The 18,739-nt window shown below is 44.2% G+C and overlaps 1 protein-coding gene across 3 annotated transcripts in view; it reads left to right on the top strand.

The window, feature by feature from the left end:
- The window catches only part of LOC101529612 (zinc finger protein 717), a 35,835-nt gene extending 17,961 nt beyond the window's left edge, over positions 1–17,874 (top strand). The window contains exons 1-5 of one of the 3 annotated variants that reach the window (XM_058656386.1): positions 3,260–3,393; positions 8,968–9,025; positions 14,828–14,954; positions 15,204–15,296; positions 15,964–17,874. In XM_058656386.1, the coding sequence (XP_058512369.1) occupies positions 8,990–9,025; positions 14,828–14,954; positions 15,204–15,296; positions 15,964–17,723 (2,016 nt within the window). In that variant the 5' untranslated portion in view covers positions 3,260–3,393; positions 8,968–8,989 and the 3' untranslated portion in view covers positions 17,724–17,874. Of the gene's footprint in view, positions 1–3,259; positions 3,394–8,967; positions 9,026–14,185; positions 14,955–15,203; positions 15,297–15,963 lie in introns of those variants that run through there. The other 2 variants (XM_058656387.1, XM_012927282.3) reach the window with 2 other exon arrangements.
- Positions 17,875–18,739: the final 865 nt, after the last annotated feature.

The following is an 18,739-nucleotide window of genomic DNA, read 5'->3' as shown; positions in this document are numbered from 1 at the left end:
AAATAAACAGAAATTGTATGTTGGAGGTTGTAGCATCCTGATGACTCTTAGTTTTAGGTGCACTTAAGTTCTTACATGCAGTTAATTCCTTGTGTGCAGCTAATTTTCACAGCCAAGTCCTCTTTTCATGATAAGTTTACTACAATCCAAAATGCTAGACACAGCAAGATGCTTAAGAGGTCCTTTATTCCAGCAGGGTAGGAACAGGAGAAGCAGGAGTGGAGGAGGGAGAACAAGAAGGCAAACATCTCCTGCCATGATGGCAGGATAAGGGGCTGCTAGGGCAGGGGAAGGGGCAAGATGGAGGAGGGCGGGGAGAGCCAGGTGAGCCTGGAAGATGTGTAGGGCATGTGGAATTGGTTGGGAGGGCTGTGGGTGGGCCCCAGCAATTGCTGAGGGAGATTATCACAGGTGATGGTAAGTGGGCAGGACTAGGGGAGGGGGCGCGAGAGAACATGAGTGAGGTTCCCAGGTAAGACGCCATGGGATTACATCTCATTTGTGGATAACCAGAACAGTGCAAAAGAAATAGTATGGAGTCCAAAATGGCTGAGGCCTTCAGGGTCAGTGTTTGAATTACTCCTCACAGACATCACTGAGTTCTCAGGATTTGCACAAACACACTTTGGCTTGTGTCTCTTCCTACTGCCAAGATATTACAGTGACGCTGTTGTGTGGCAGTGTGGATCCTTGTAAGATATTTGGACTGACAGCCACTGAAGCTTTGGTTTTGCCTGTTACGAGTAATGGGTATTGTGGAGTTGTGGGTGCAAGGCTGGGTGGCAGGGATTTACTCTTAACAACAGTAGTGATGAGAGAGTTTCTTAGCATAACCGCTCTATTGGGCTTGGCTTTGCTGCATAAAGAACAGGACCGATGTCATGATAGGGCTAAGGCCAGAGAGTAGGCCTAAGTCTCACTTCACTTCAAAGTTGCATTTTCTTCAGAGTGATGGAGTGGGCAGGGGGCAGTGACCTTGGAGATGGGCCAATCAGGGTCATCCGCACATCTGCAGGCAGAATGTTGTCTGCACTGGTGTGGATTGCACGGGAATGTGGCCTACACCAGTATGAGTTATACACGACCAAGATAAGGACTGTTTGCTGGACACGTTTTGTACATGACTAAGGGGATAAAAAGAGTCTGAAAGAGACAAGCGGGGTCCTTACCAAGACTCCACTGCGATGGATGAGACATGGACCCTAGCTCGAGCTAGCAATAAAGTTTTTTTGCTTTTGCATTGTTGCATGTGGAACTCGTCTGTCCATGGTTCGGGGATCTTTTGGACCTAACAGAATAAATAGCTCTGAGCTTGGATTTCCACCTTTCCTTAAGTCATTTCCATAAGGTGCATTTCTTTTCATATTCTTTTTAAAAAAAATATTCCTTACTTTATTTTCATATAAAGACTTCTTTCTGTTCTCTAATTCAGTGGTCTGTACTTCCAGAACAGTATGAAATTGTAATGGGTTTCATCTGTTTATTCAGTTAGGAGTGACACACAGTATTTTTAAAAAGACTTACTTTGAGGGCTTGGCATGATAGAGTAATGGTTAAGGTCCTCGTCTTGCATGCCTGGGATCCCATATGGGCGCCGGTTCTAATCCCAGCAGCTCCACTTCCCATCCAGCTCCATGCTTGATGCCTGGGAATATAGCAGTGGAGGACGGCCCAAAGGTTTGGGACCCTGCACCTGTGTGGGAGACCCGGAAGAAGCTCCTGGCTTTGGATTGGCTCAGCGCCAGCTGTTGCGGCCACTTGGGGAGTGAATCATTGGACAAAAGACCTTCCTCTCTGTATATCTGACTTTGGAATAAAAATAATAAATCTAAAAAAAAAAAAGACTTACTTTGAAAGGAAAAGGAGGGAAGAAGGAAAAGAAAGAATCGGCCATCCACTGGTTTACTTCCCAAACAGCCACAATGGCTGACACAGGAGGAAGCCAGGAGCTTGTATCTGGGACTTTCATGTGGATGCAGGGATACATTTATGTCATCTGCTGCCACTTCTGGATTGGAGTAGCCAGTGCTTAAACCAGTAGCCCATGGGATGTTGGTGTTGGCTTAACCTGCTGCACTATGCTGCTGGCCCCAAGAGGCATTTCTGAGAGAGACTTGACTTCTAAAGAGAACAGATTTGTATTGCCCACATTTCACAAATGTTGCCAATCACTGTCTCCAAGAATTGTGTGGTTGGTGCCTACCTATGTGAAATAAATTCTGTGCATTCATCCCAGTTCTCAGAGTAAGAAGGGATTAAAAACATCAAAGGTGTGTTTTGGTGCATGGTTGGGCCTTTAGGCTGGTGCTCAAGATGCCTACATTGGAATACAGGGTCACCTCTCAGCTGTGGCTTCTGAGTCCAGCTAATCAGGACCCTAGGCGACAGCAGTGACTGATGAGGTAATCTGGTTGCTAATACCATGTGTTCCCAGATCCTTGTTTTATATCCAGCCTAGTGCCAGTCATTGAGGGAATTTGGGGGAGTAAAACTAGCTGATGGGAGCTGTCTTGCTTTCTCTGAGACTCTAATAAATAATTTTTAAATAATAAAAAAGAAGGCCTGGCATGGTAGTCTAGTGGCTAAAGTCCTTGGCTTGCAGGCATAGAGATCCCATATGGGTCCCAGTTCTATTCCCAGCTGTACCGCTTCCCATCCAGCTCCCTGCTTGTGGCCTGGGAAAGCAGTCGAGGACGGCCCAAAGCCTTGGGACACTGCACCCTCGTAGGAGAGCCGGAGGAGGCTCCTGGCTCCTCGCTTCAGATCAGTCAGTTCTGGCCGTTGGGGACACTTGGGGAGTGACCAACAGATGGAAGATCTTTCTGTCTTTCTATATACCTGCCTTTCCAATAAAAAAAAATCTTTAAAAAATAAAAAAGTGATTTCTGATAACTTTAAAAAGTGCATATTGGTTTAGTTCAAATTTTAATCTAGTATTTTTATGGTAATATTCCAAAAATAGAATTCACATAAAATGTGACTTCTGTTCTAAGTGATATAAGCTGCACATAAATGTATAAGAAAATGCCTGAATTACACAAATTACCCTAATATCAATGGTTAACTCAGGGAACAAGTCCTTGAGATTATGACAAAGGTAACATGAACTTTAATTGTATACCTTCTAGAAGGTGTAATCTCCACGTAGCCAGCTCTGGGCCAAGGCCAGGCACTACGCATGTTCATTGTACCGACAGGAGGGGCGTGGACGCCTCTGGGAAATGTAGTCTCCCTTTCCCTTGGCCTCGCAGCCAAGACCCTGGGAGGGGGCTGCCCGAGTCCCCTGCGCACGCGCTGTCCCGCCCACACGCCATCTTTTATCCGGAAATCCAGATGTTGTGGCCGCGTCTATCTGTTGTGCAGACTCTGGGGTTGGATTCCATGTCCGTAAAGGTCAGTGTGCTGGGAGACGAGGAACGCCGCGTGTCGGGGGGGCCCTGGGCCGCACTTGGGGGAGCAGGGGCGCCGTGCACCTGGGGCGCTGCGACCCCGGCGCGTCAGCGGAGGCGCGTCCTGGGGTGGCTTAGCTCTGCCCGGAGGCCAGGCTGCCCGCGGCGTGCAGGACTGGCCTCGGGGCTGCTTGGGCGCCGGGCTGGGGGCGCCGCGGCGGGGTGAGCGTGCAGATCGATGGGGCGAATGGGCCCCCTGGCTCCTGAGGAGGGCCCCCCGTCCGCGGACGCCCCGCTCCCCTCGGCGGGATGTCGTTTCGGGGCGCCTGTAACTGTCAGTGAGGCGCCTGTACTTGTAGCTCCGAGCTGCTCCTGCAGCAAGTGCACGTCCTTGCCCCGTCTTGCCTGCCGGACGGTCCAGGGTTTGTAGACGTTTCTACAAGGACCTGGTTTCCAGCAATGGGGCATTCCGTGAGGAGGGATGAAGTAGCCGGGTGTGAGGAAGTGGCCTCGGAGAATAGGACTCTCTGAGGGAACGCCGACTGACTGCAGGAAAGAGAAGATCCCAGCGCGGTCTGGCTGCTCCTGTCACCTGGGAGTGACCAACTGCCGGATTCGGGAGCGGGGCGACGAGCAGGCCAGCGTTTGTGTCCTGGCCTTCTCCAAGGCTACCGGGTGTCATTTTCCCTCAGAGATTCTGGAGGTGCAGCCCTGCACAGCTGGCGCCACCGCCATGGCAATGCTCCTCTGTCCGCACAGTTGTCCTGGTGGTTCTGGAGGGTTTGCCTGGGTCTTTCTACCTGATAAGCAGAGTAATGCAGGATCAGTAAGTTGATCCTGTCACATTTAGTGGACTATGCGGTCATCCTAACCTTTTGGACAGGCAGTTTCTATTTTGCTACAATAAATTCAAAACTCATGTTTGTTTTTGAGATCAGTTTCAGGAGCTGCAGTCATTCAAAAGTAGATTTTTTTGGAAGATTTATCTTTTTTTTTTTAATTGCAAAGTCAGATATACAGAGAAGAGGAGAGACAGAGAGGAATATCTTCCGTCCGATGATTCACTCCCCAAGTGGCTGCAACAGTTGGAGCTGTGCGGACCAGAAGCCAGGAGCCTGGAGCCTCTTCTGGGTCTCCCACACGGGTGCAGTGTCCCAAGGTTTTGGGCTGTCCTCAACTGCTTTCCCAAGCCACAAGCAGGGAGCTGGATGGGAAATGGAGCTGCTGGGATACAAACCGGCGCCCATATGAGATCCTGACGCCTGCAAGGTGAGGACTTTAGCCGCTAGGCTACCATGCCGTGCCTGCCCAAAAGGTTTATAATGCAAGTTAATGTCAGTAATCCATTCTTGATCATCTTAAATACTATAGCAATGTAATAGCGTGTTTCCCACTATTTCAATTGGGGAAATTGGGCTGAATCATGCTCTCACTGCTAATTAGTTTCTTAAAATATAAATAAGACACAGTACGATGGCTACATATTGGTAAGAGTTTAAAGCAAAACCTATGATCTCCGATTTGTGTGTGTGATTCCTGTAATCTTTCTTAGCACCATCTGGTTATTTTGCACACTTATGAAAACTTCAGGCTCCTGAACTTGTAGTGATGGTACTCGCTGTGTAGTTTAGTTGTGTTTCCTTTCTGCTCAGAGTATCAGCGTATGTAATGAATCAACAAAACCCAGTCATTTTATTTGTAATTCCGAGTTAGTCTTTTAAGGTGAGTCCAGCAGCGTTGTTCCTGTGCTGGTTTAGTCATCTGGCTCCTTGAAGATGGTTTTACTTATATTCCCTGTGGCTTGTACTGGCTCCAGTAGGCAAGCCCTGCAGCTTTTCACAAGACAGCAGGATTCCAAGAAGGCAAATTCCAGCAGGCATCTACTTTTCAAAACTGTGTGTCACACCTTATGGTGTTCATTGGCTAAAACCAGTGAAATGGCAAAGCCGTGGGTCATTGTGGGGAAGGCCTGTGACATTTAGAGCCATTACTGGAAAAATATGTTAGGATAGTATGCATTGCATATGTTTTATTTATGTAAGTGTGGACCAAAAATATGAGGTTGGAAGATGTATGCTTTTCTCTGAAATTTAATAGAAATGTTATTATAGCATCCTGTGTGATTTGTCTGTATTAGTGGGAGATTAATATCATCTTAGCCTTTTTCTGTAGTGTAAATATTAGTGACTTCACAGTGCTTCGTTTGTTGTACTGTAAGTTAAGTAACCATCTTATTTATTTACTTGCTTGTTTTGTAAAAATTTACGTATTTGTGAGAGAGGAAAGGGAGTGTCAGGATTGATTGAACAGACAATGAGAAGATGCTTAACAGAGAAATAGTTTTATTTGGCCTGGTATGATAATGTAGTGGTTAAAGTCCTCGCCTTGAACGCCCTGGGATCCCATATGGGCACCGGTTCTAATCTCGGCAGCTCCACTTCCCATCCAGCTCCCTGCCTGTGGCCTGGAAAGCAGGCGAGGACGGCCCAGAGCTTTGGGACCCTGCACCAGCGAATCATGGGGCGGAAGATCTTCCTGTCTCTCCTCCTCTCTGTATATCTGCCTTTCCAGCAGAATTTAAAAATAAAGGGGTTTTATTAAACTACACTGCTACCATCATCCATGCTTTTAGGATGATGCACCTGAGAACTTGTAGACTTTTTTTTTTTTTTTTTTTTTTTTTTTTTTTTAAGATTTATTCATTTTATTACAGCCAGATATATACAGAGGAGAGACAGAGAGGAAGATCTTCCGTCCAATGATTCACTCCCCAAGTGAGCCGCAACGGGCCGATGCGCGCCGATCCGAAGCCGGGAACCTGGAACCTCTTCCGGGTCTCCCACGCGGGTGCAGTGTCCCAATGCATTGGGCCGTCCTCGACTGCTTTCCCAGGCCACAAGCAGGGAGCTGGATGGGAAGTGGAGCTGCCGGGATTAGAACCGGCGCCCATATGGGATCCCGGGGCTTTCAAGGCGAGGACTTTAGCCGCTAGGCCACGCCGCCGGGCCCGAACTTGTAGACTTTTATAACCCACAATGCCAGGGTGACAAAGCTCTTGTTACAAAGGCCAGGATATGCAAGCCTTTGTTAACCACTATCTTGGGTGGAACTAAGAGTCCCTAGGGTTGGTTTTATATGTTGATTAAACTTTTTTATGATTTATTTATTTTTACTGGAACATGAGATATACATAGAGGAGGAGAGACAGGAACTTCTGTCTGCTGATTCACTTCCAAAGTGACTGCAGTGGCTGGAGCTGAGCCAGTCTGAAACCAGGAGCCTGGAGCTTCTTCCGGGTCTCCCACTCGGGTGCAAGATCCCAAGACTGGGCCCGGCGGCGTGGCCTAGCGGCTAAAGTCCTCGCCTTGAAAGCCCCGGGATCACATATGGGCGCCGGTTCTAATCCCGGCAGCTCCACTTCCCATCCAGCTCCCTGCTTGTGGCCTGGGAAAGCAGTTGAGGACGACCCAATGCATTGGGTCCTTGCACCCGCGTGGGAGACCCGGAAGAGGTTCCAGGTTCCCGGCATCGGATCGGCGCGCACCGGCCCGTTGCGGCTCACTTGGGGAGTGAATCATCAGACGGAAGATCTTCCTCTCTGTCTCTCCTCCTCTGTGTATATCTGGCTGTAATAAAATGAATAAATCTTTAAAAAAAAAAAAAAAGATCCCAAGACTTTGGGCCGTCCTTGACTGTTTTCCCAGCCCACCAGCAGGGAGCTGGATGGGGAGTGCATGTGGGATCCTGGCACATACAAGGCAAAGACTTTAGCCACTAAGGCTACCTGGACTGGGGCCCTTGTTTGGTAATTGAACTTAAAGATAGCTAAAAAGGAAGAGCAACATAGCCAACCTGAACTTAGAGAGAGGAGGAGATAGCCTTGGGGTGGGGTAGGGTCTTCTTTAAGTTACCAAAGTTACTAGCAGAGGGAGAGAAGAAGAGAGAGCATTGAGACTTGGTTGCTCCAAGATGAACCATCACACCACGTGTTCTTGGCTCCTGATAAGTCACTAGTCCACTGACATTCAGCTCCTTCAAGAGGACAGGTATCTGCTGATTTACTTCCCAAATAGCACAGGGGCTGGATCTGGGAGACCAATATCAGGAGCCAGGAGCTTTGCCCAGTCTCCTTTGTGGGCACAGCAGCGCAAGCACTTGCACCATCCTCCATTAAACAACCGTTTTAAACTCTATGTCTTTATAGCAGTGTTTATTTTTATAGAATCAGCAGATAAACGTTTTCATTAACCTAATGATAACTTTTATTTAACATCTACCAGTTAATAAAATAGTGGGTATGATTTCAGTGAAGTTTTCCCGCCCCTTGTCATGTGTAAAGGGTTATTGCCTCACAGAGAAGTTGTGGTGAGGTAGGCAGTTAGTATAGGGTCACGAACTTAGAAGCCACCCCCCCAACACCTAGGTGTTCCCTCCTGTCCACCTGCAACTCTCACCTATCATCACCAGGAACCTGAAAGGGGGCAGTATTGCATTATTGTGTAACTACTCCCCTCACAAGCCTCTAGAAAGGCCCATGATAGGGAGGGGCTCACTCTTGGTTATTGTGACTCTGTCTCTCTGGCACTTGACTCTTGGCCTCCCCAGTACCTGCTTGCTCTCTGGCTTCCCAAGGACAAACTGAGGACAGATATCCCCTGAGCATGGCGCCTTGTGTGTCTGTTTTCCTCACCCTCTGTTTACTGCTTGGGCGGGACAATGAAGATAGCAACGGTAAGATGCTTTGTATTTATTAAGATTTATTTATTTTATTGGAAAGGCAAATGTATAGAGAGGAGGAGAGACAGAGAGGAAGATCTTCCGTCCAGTGATTCACTTCCCAAGTGACCAGAACGACCAGTGCTGTGCCAATCCAAAGCGAGGAGCCAGGAACTTCTTTCCGGGTCTCCCACACGGTTGCAGGGTCGCAAGGCTTTGGGCCGTCCTTGGCTGCTTTCCCAAGGCACAGGCAGAGAGCTGGATGGAAAGTGGAGCTGCTGGGATTAGAACCGGCACCCATATGGGATCCTGGCACGTTCAAGGCGAGGACCTTAACCATTTCACTATAGCGCCGGGCCCTATGCTTTGTATTTCTAATGTCCATACTTTGGGGAGTTTTAGGAGAGGTGAAACCTAGCAGTAATGGAGTGTGGGTAGAGAAGCCAGGGAAAGGTGAAAAATCTGCAGCTTTGGAAGTGTGCCCAGGTTATTTATTGCATGTCAGTTAGGTGACTTATGTTGTTGGGGAAGCTGGGACATAGGTCTTCAGCTTAACGAATGGACTTTAGGGTAATGACCATTTGTTCCTCTTGGGGTTTTGATTTTCTGGATTACTGTATGGATTTGTGATTTGCTATTTCTAGTGGGCCCTGTTATCACCAAGCTTGGTTAAGAAAGACTCATTATAAACCTTAGACTTGTTTGGTGTGATTTTGCTTGCACTGCACAATAGTCTCTTGGTTTTGGTTTTATCTCAGCTAACATGTACATTGTTCCTTTCTGTCATGGCCTTGCAATGCATAATGGCTTTTAGGGGCAAGACATACCTTTTCTCTTATTGTGCCCTTTCATTTTCTTGCAGCTGTAGGTCCAGAGTCCTCTTCATGTTTCCAAGAACAAATAAAATGAATACATCTCCCGTAAGTTGTTAATTTGTTTTTTTGTTTTTGTTTTTGTTTTTTTTTTTAAAGATTTATTTATTTTCATTACAAAGTCAGATATACAGAGAGGAGGAGAGACAGAGAGGAATATCTTCCGTCTGATGATTTACTCCCCAACTGAGCCGCAACGGCCGGTGCTGTGCCGATCCGAAGCCGGGAACCTGGAACCTTCTCCAGGTCTCCCACGAGGGTGCAGGGTCCCAAGGCATTGGGCCGTCCTCGACTGCTTACCCAGGCCACAAGCAGGCAGCTGGATGGGAAGTGGAGCTGCCGGGATTAGAACCGGCGCCCATATGGGACCCCGGGGCTTTCAAGGCGAGAACTTTAGCCGCTAGGCCATGCTGCCGGGCCCTGTTTTTTTTTTTTTTAATATTTATTCATTTTATTACAGCCAGATATACACAGAGGAGGAGAGACAGAGAGGAAGATCTTCTGTCCGATGATTTACTCCCCAAGTGAGCCGCAACGGGCCGATGCGTGCCGATGCGAAGCCGGGAACCTAGAACTTCTTTCCGGGTCTCCCATGCAGGTGCAGTGTCCCAAGGCATTGGGCCATCCTCAGCTGCTTTCCCAGGCCACAAGCAGGGAGCTGGATGGGAAGTGGAGCTGCCAGGATTAGAACCGGCACCCATATGTGATCCCGGGGCTTTCAAGGCGAGGACTTTAGCCGCTAGGCTACGGCACCGGGCCCAAGTTGTTAATTTGTTGCTAAGCTTGTTTTACATTGGAATTCAGGAGCTTTATGGGTATGCATTAAAAAGTAAAACTAAATGAAATTCAGCATCAGTGAAATACACAAAAACAAGCTAACATTGCCATGGTTATGAGGCTATAAGGCCATCTAGGTTGAGTACAGATTGATCTCTGGCCTTTCTGATAACATAGCAAAAAGATAGAATTGTTGGAGGATTCAGTTTGTCCCTAACAGGAGAATATGTGTGGTTCTTATGGGGTCTGAATTTTGGATCACACACTGTATTGGGTACATGAATGATATAGTGGACAGTGTTGGAATACCAGTCTGAAAATCAACATTCAGCATTCTGCAGTAGTAATACTTGCTATATGCTAAAGCACAATTAATTAAGTTTTTCTGGCATTGCTAACATAGTGTGAACCCAGATATCTTTGGGAAAAGGCAGCATTTGATTCGCCGACAGAGCTGGGAATGTGTGCTGAGTAGAATGTACTGTAGGTCCCTCCATGGCTCTTTGAATTTTTCTTCCAGTGCGTCCATATGCAGGTAATTCCAGACTTCTCAGTAGTACTTCCTGCAGGTGTACACTGTGATGGTAACAGGGTAGTCTTAGTTCAGTTTCAGAAGTTTACCAATAACTCAAATTATAGTCAGGTCCAAATACCTAGTAATATTTGCGTTAGTTGCATCTTCTGTCATACTGTTTGATATTTCCCTTGAATTCTTCTGTGGTAGTGACCTCCGTGGCAGCTTCCTGTCTTCTAGCTTCTTATTGCTGACATAGCTTAGTCAGTTGTGCTATCTGGTCTCCCATTCGTCTCAACTGCAGTTCTCCTTTGCTGATGTGGCCTCCTTGGCCTGACATTGCTAACTGTTTCTCTCTTTTAGACTGACGCTTTCCTCACCATTTGGATCATATTTCAACTCCCAGTTTGTTTGTTTTGCTGACCCCAAAATATCTCACATACAGCAAATCCAAAATAAAACCACATTCTTCACTTTTCCCTCTTATATGGCGTTGGTGCCAATTTGTTTTGACCCATACCACCAAAATGGGGCTTTTCCTGGGCTAACCTTCTTGGGTTTAATCTTCTTTGGAGACAAATCCTGCTTGGTATTAAAAAAATTTTTTAGACATTTATTCTGATTCCTGAATGCAAAGTATATAAAGGAGGGACTTTTGGTGCTAAACAAATACAATAACTTTCTGTTTTTATGTTGGCTTTATCCTTCTTGACAAATGTGTATTATCTCATGATGAAATTTCATTCTCAGCTGTGCATGCAGCCAGTAGATGTGACAGTCTTAGTGGGAGAATGCATCCAATAGTTAATGAGGTGCTTGTGAATGAGACAACAGGAAGATGAATAGGGCACACAGATGCTAATGATTTATAACTTTTGCTTTTATATCTGATTTTATCTATTGTGTGTATTTACACATAATTATGACTTGTCATATTTTTAAACATTTATTTTACTTAAGTGTTGGTTCACTCCCCAAATACAATGGTCCGAGCTGGGCTGATCGGAACGTGGGAGCCAGGAGCGTCTTCTGGGTCTCCACCGTGGATGTGGGGGCATAAGGACTTAGGCCATCCTCGCTGCCTTCCCAGGCCATAGGCAGGGAGCTGGATTGAGGTGTGGAGCAGCCAGGTCTTGAATGGTACTCTAATGGGATGCCAGTGCTACTGGATGGAGGATTAGTGTCCTGTGTTACCATGCCCTGACACTTTGATTATTTTGAAGTGTCAGTTTAATGGCATTAGGTATAGTCACATCATTTTGTAATTGTTATCACCCATCCATCTATAGTAATTATTTTATCTTCCCCAGATGAAGCCTCTGTATGCACCAAACACCAACTCCCTATTTCTCTCTAAAACAGACCATGGCAATCCCTGGTCTACTTACTAGCTCTGCAAATTTCCCTACTTTAGGAACCTCATGAGAATGAAATTGTACAATATTTGTCCTTTTATTTAGCTGACTTACTGCATGTAGGATAAGGTTTGTCTGTGTTGTAGAATTTGTCATCATTCCTTTTTAAAGCTCAGTAGTGTTCTGTTGTAGTTATGGTTTAATGTGGTCTGTTCTCTCTGGAATTTAATCCCACTGTGGGGTGCTAAGAGGGTGAAAACGCAATCCAACTACGGTATTTACAGGTAGGTGTTTGGGAGGCAGTTGGTGTTGTACTAGATCATAAGGGTGGAACCCAAGGAGACATTTGTGTGCTCCCTGTCTCTTGCTGTGTGAGTAAGAAGGTCCTCACCAGGTCTGCCCCTTCTCAGCCCCCGTGGCTGGAACTGTGAGCCAAAATCAACTTCTTTGTGACTTGCCTGTCTGTGCGATTGTGTCAGTAGCAACAGAAAACAGACCATTCATGTTTGTATAAACCACATTGTATTTATTCCTTTACCCTCCATGGACACTTGAATTGCTTCCACTTGTTGGATAATGTGTATAATGGTGCATTCAACTGTTCTAGTCCCCACTTTGACTTTTTGTGTATATCCCCAGGAATATAATTGCTGGATTGTGTAATAATTTTCCTTGTTTCCTTCAGGAATCTCCATGTCATCTTCCATGTCAGTTCTACCATTTTACACTTATATCAGCAATGTGTTAGCATTTTTTTGGTAGTGGACATTGCAGTGGGTGTAGAGTGAAATTTCATTATATTTCTCATTTGTACTTCTCCAGTGATTAGTGATGTTGAACTTCTCATGTGTTTATCAGCCATTTGTATATCTTCTCTCAAGAAGTATCTCTTTAATCTTTGGCCCATGTTTCTTTGTTTTGATTCCCTGTTTTAAGTTGTGAGATATCAGTCTCCTGTAAGATTCAGATGTTTTTTCCCATTCTCTGGGTTGCCTTTTCACTCTCGATAGCATTTTTAAAATTTTATTTTTATTTGAAAGGCAGAGTTAGAAGGAGAGACACAGAGATGTTCTATCACTGGTTCGTTCCCTGCGTGGCTACGATAGTATGTTTTATGTCATTTTTGTGTTCACTGCTAAGCTGTCCAGTTTAACTTTGTGATGAATATTCCCATGTTGTATCTTTTTCTGTCCTTTTACAGAATAATTAATAGTAGTGGTAATAATAATAATAAACAATAAATACCTCAATCTTCTGTGCTTTATGTATGGCACTTTTGGATATAATATTGAAGTATATATATTTTATAATCAAGTCTGACTTTTTGTGCCTAAATTATTAGTACTTTTACACTTAATTACTAATATGATTGAAATATGTTCCACCTGTTGGTACTCATTTTTTGTTTGTCTCATCTGTTCCTTGTTTGCCACCATCTTTTTGGTTAATACAACTTTATTTGTTTTAGAAAGAAAGAGGTCCCATCCATTGATTTACTCCCTAGATGCCCCCAGTGACCAGGATTGGGCTGGTGCCAGGGCTAAGAGCCAGGAACACATCCAGAGGAACCCAGTAACTGGAGCCATCACTGCTGACTCCAGGCTGTCCAATAGCCGGAAGCTGGAGTCAGGAGCCAGACTGGGAATTAAAGCCAGACAATGGGATGTGGGACATGAGCATCCTAACTTCTAGGCCCAGATATTTTAGTATTTTTTTTTTTTGGTATCAATCTTTCAGTTCTATGTTATAGACTGAATTATGTTCTCCCAAAGGATTTATGTGGAGACTACACACCCTTAGTGACTGTATTTGGAAATGGGACCTTCAAATGGGATGTCCTGTGGGTAATCCCTACACCAGTCTGTGTGTTTGTAAGAGAGGTGCCGGGGTAGGAAGGCGCACAGAAAAAGCCATGTGAGGACATGCTGAGAACTTGGCCATCTTCAAAGCTAAGAGAAAAGCCTTGTGTGAAACCAGTTCTGCTAGCAGCTTGCACCTGGATTCCACAACTATGAAAATAATACTGTCTCATGGTTTAAACTTTCTAAGCTGTGGTACCTTGTTATGGCAGCCTGGTAAACAGACACAGTGCTTGTTTCATAAGTATCTTTGATACATGATTGTATACACTCATTTTTTAAAAAAAGATTTATCTATTTTTTATTGGAAAGGCCAATGTACAGAGAGGAGGAGAGACAGAGAGAAAGATCTTCCATCTGATGAATCATTCCCCACGTGACCACAACAGCCGGTGCTGTGCCGATCCAGAGCCAGGAGCCAGGAACTTCTTTCCAGGTCTCCCACGCAGGTGCAGGGTCCCAAGGCTTTGAGCCGTCCTCGACTGCTTTCCCAGGCCTCAAACAGGGAGCTGGAAGGGAAGGGGAACAACCAGGATGTGAATCAGTGTCGATATGGTCTCCTGGCATGTGCAAGGCGAGGACTTCAGTCACTAGACTACTAGGCCAGGCCCAACAGTAACAATTCTTCTTGATGTTGAAGGGAAATTTGTAGGTAATTATGAGCATGCTTTATAGATAATTAGAAACAAATCCATAAAATTTTTATTGTTGAGAGTAAGTCCAGTATTTAAATATACAGTCAATTATTGTTTGTTGATTTGTTTTGCCCCTTTACTGTCTTTACACAGCTCAGGAATACTCAGTTGGACAGTGGGCTGTTTATAGTTTCATTCATTTGGTGTGTGTGCATTGTGCTTTTATGAATACTTTACTTCTGTTGCTGTTTATTCAGCTGTGTAGAAGATCTAAACATCTTTGGGTTTCAGTGAAGTGCAATTTGATAATACAGAAAAATCTATTTTACCTGCTTCCTTGTTACTCTGACTTACATTGAACAGGTGCCTCAACTTACCTGCTATATTATTTCAGGTATGTGTTTGTACTTACATCTTTAGACTAGACTGTGATCTCCTTTCAGAATCAAAATTGTATGTATGTTATTCGTGCTAGGAATAAGCATTTTGATATACATATAAAGGCAACTTTATGGTGGTATTTTTTTTCAACCTGCAAAGTTAATAATACAAGTACAAAAATTGTAATTTTTTTCTTTGCATTGCCATATAAATTTCAAAGTAAGCTACATCATATGTAAGGAATATATGTGACACTTCCAAGAAAACCTCTCAGGCTTCTTGTATTGTGATTACAAGCTGATATGTTGAGGAGAAATATGCTGTTACAGGTGTTGATGTCTTTTGAGGACTTGGCTGTGGATTTTTCCTGGGAGGAGTGGCAGGACCTCGACAGTGCTCAGAGGACCCTGTACAGGGATGTTATGCTGGAGAACTACAGCAGCCTGCTGTCCTTGGGTGAGCACAACTCTCCAGTAGCTCCCAGGTGGAACACTTTGGTTTTTTTTTTTTGAGAAATGCATGAACTTTGCATGTGGTTTAATGCCATCTACGTGTAAGATTCCAGTCTATGAAAAATGTGGCTGTAAATGCTAGCAAAAGGTTCAAATTAGCACTTTCATTGCATAGTTCCTGAAACTAAGCTGTGGTCCTTCTTAAAAGGACCAAAACAATTTGTCCAAGCCCTGCATTCTTTCCCATTCACAGGATTCTGCATTACCAAGCCTGAGGTCATCTTCAAGTTGGAACAAGGAGCAGAGCCATGGACAGTAGAGGACTCCCTAAACCAGAGTCTGTCAGGTCAGTGAGTGCGTCTGGTCAGGGAGACCAGTATGAGAAGAGCTCAGCAGAAGTTGGCTCTGTTGAGCTCTTCTCATCTGTTGTAGCCCTGACAACAGCTGCTTTCATGCATCAGACGCATGCATTGTGTGTTCTCAAAGGAGAGTTCTCTCGTGTCCTTTCTAGGAAGGGTGAAAACTGAGTGTAGGTGCCAGTTCTCTTCCCAGCTGTGTTGCCACTTATAGAACAGACTGGTGGTCTCCTCTGTACCTGCAAACAGCAGGCCAAGGAAACCTTGCTGTCTGCAAAGCAGAGAGAGCAGCAAAGGAGAAGCACAGTGCCCACATGACTGCTGCTATAAAAAGCCAGAGGAGAAGTGCAGCATGGCAGGTGACAAGCTAGGTAGTGAATGAATATTTTTGCCAGATATTTCTTCACTTATTAAAATAACAAAGCAGTAGAAAACAACATGATTTAACATTTGAAAATCTGTTAATACAATTAATATGTTAACTTATTAAGGAGAAAACCACATTATTTACCATTATTAAATACTTTTTGTTGATGTTTTTTTCAATCCTACACCACTGGGATAGGAACAGATTAAATTTGTGTTTGCCTTTGTAGGAGAAGTCCAGGATTAGTGTTTACGTTTGGTTCATGAGATTTTTTTTTTCCCTCATTTCAGTTGTTCAGAAAATTGATGACCTGATTGAGACCAGCCAGGAAAAACAAGACATAAATTTATGGCAATTTGTAGTTACAAACAGCAACACATCAACTAAGGAAAGAGTGGAATTAAGAAAAACATTTAATTGGGGCTCAAGTTATATTTCAGAATTTATTTTAACGAATGGAAGTTACTCACAACTTAGACCTCATGTGTTTAATCTCTGTCAGAATGTGCTCCTCCCTGGGGAGCCTGCTGACATGCAAGCTGAAGTCAAGTATCGTGACTGTCATATGCCTGGGAATTCTGTCAGATGCTGTGGCCACCTTGATGCACATTATGACCTTCAAGTTTTGCATCAGCCTTTTGAATATAATGAACAAGGGGAAACCTTCAACAGTGAGGAATTATTCTTCACACATAAGATGATTCAAATAGGAGAGACTTCCTATAAATACAGTGAATGTGGAAAACTCTGTGACAAGTCAGCTGTCATTGTTGGAGAGACAGCACCTATAGGAAAGGAAGCATTCTATGGGAAGTGTAACCTCACTGAACATCAGCAAGCACACAAAGATGAGAAAGTCTCTGAATGCATTGAATTTGGGGAAGCTTTCCTTAGCAATGGTGATCTTATAATAAATCAGAGAACACATGTAGGGAAGTATGAGAAGCCTTTTATCTGTAGACCAAGCTTTACTATCAATCACAGAATTCACCAAGAGGGAAAGCCCTATGAATGCAATGAATGTGGAAAGACTTTCTACCACAAGTCAAACTGCAGCAGGCATCAGAGAACTCACACAGGAGAGAAGCCCTATGGATGTAACGAATGTGGGAAAACCTTCTTCAGGAAGTCACACCTCAGCATGCATCACAGAACACACACAGGAGAAAAGCCCTACGAATGTAATGAATGTGGCAAAACTTTCTACCACAAGTCACATCTCCGCATGCATCAGAGAACTCACACAGGGGAAAAACCTTACGGATGTGGTGAGTGTGGAAAGGCCTTCTTTAGAAAGTCACATCTCCGCATGCACTACAGAATTCACACAGGGGAAAAGCCCTATGAATGTAAGGAATGTGGGAAAACTTTCTATCACAAGTCACATCTCAGCATGCATCAGCGGACTCATACAGGGGAAAAACCTTATGGATGTGGTGAGTGTGGAAAGACCTTCTGCCGGAAGTCACACCTCAGTATGCATCAGAGAACTCACAGAGGGGAAAAGCCGTATGAGTGTAGTGTATGTGGGAAAACCTTCTACCAGAAGTCAAACCTCAGCAAGCATCAGAGAACTCACACAGGGGAGAAACCTTATGCCTGTAGTGTCTGTGGGAAGACATTTTGTCAGAGATCACATCTCAGCATGCACCAGAGAACCCATACAGGGGAAAAACCTTATGAATGTAACGAATGTGGAAAAAACTTTTACCGAAAGTCAGACTTGACTATACATCAGAGAACTCACACAGGGGAAAAACCTTATGAATGTAGTGAATGTGGAAGAACTTTTTGCCAAAAGTCCCATCTCAGCAGGCATCACAGAACTCACACAGGTGAAAAACCCTATGAGTGTACTGTATGTGGGAAGACTTTCTGCAGGAAGTCAAACCTTAGCATGCATTTGAGCATTCACACAGGGGAGAAGCCCTATGAATGTAATGAATGTGGGAAAACCTTCTGCCGGAAGGCATACCTCAGAACCCATCAACGGATTCACACACGTAGGAAAGCGTATGAGTATGAAGAATGGGAACAGTTTGTATTGTAGGGCTCACTGAACATCCACAGTCACACAGAGGAAAAGTCAAAGTGTATTGAATGGGAGAACCCTTTTCTGAGTCAATCCTTGACAGATGTCCCACAGAGAAGATACCTTAAATGTAATGAGTATGTGAATACTTTTCCCTGAAGTCACACCTCACCACCTCACAGGTATTTAGGATTTCACACGGGAGTAATGCTGTGTTGCAGAGGCTGGCTTTGGACTCTTCGCATTGTACTCTGCTTCCTTGGACATGCAGCCTTGATTTTCAGATGACTCCAATTGTGGGTGTGATTATATAACTGATATTAGTTTCCACTTTTCAGTTTTGGGAACATTGAATACATAACACCCTCCTATTTAAAATATATCATTCACTATAAATTACTATTAGAGTGGCTACTTTTCTGTCATTCTTTGTCCACATTATCCTATAAATATCAACTGTGTAACCACAGGGGCATCACATGATTGTTAGATGTCAGCCATAAAATTATAATTCAATTCTGCATGATGAGTGCTTTGTCCATGGTAGAGTTGCTGGTTACCACTGTATTTATGATGATCACAGCCTGCTGTGTCTGCATTCTGTGTTCACAGGGTGAAGAAAGGCTGTGAGCAGATTGTGCCACTGACTCAAATTTCAGGCAGTCTAGTGGTTTGTTGATTCTGTGCTAGAGTTTTTCTTTTGTTTCTTTGATTGTTTTGCTTATACTTTGTTTAGTTGGATTATTCCTGTTTTAATAATGAACCTTGATTGAATTTATCTGGTTGTAGTGACTCCTTTTTTTTATTTCACTGAGCTCTTTGCCCACACTTGTTGAAAAACATAACTGTTTAATATTATCATAGTTGTATATTCCTCTTAATATACTCTTTTTGTGTCATATCCTCCTTTACATTGATCCTTAGTTTTTTCTAAAGTTTATGTGAACTTCCTTTCCACAGCCCTTTTTAGAAAAGATTTCTTTATTTGAAAGGTGGTTACAAAGAAGGAAGACTGGGAGATAGAGATAGATATC

The sequence above is a fragment of the Ochotona princeps genome, chromosome 28 (genome assembly GCF_030435755.1).
Source record: "Ochotona princeps isolate mOchPri1 chromosome 28, mOchPri1.hap1, whole genome shotgun sequence".
In the NCBI taxonomy this organism is placed as follows: domain Eukaryota; kingdom Metazoa; phylum Chordata; class Mammalia; order Lagomorpha; family Ochotonidae; genus Ochotona; species Ochotona princeps.
The sequence above is the reverse complement of the archived record's forward strand: the minus strand, read 5'-3'. Positions and strand labels throughout refer to the sequence as shown.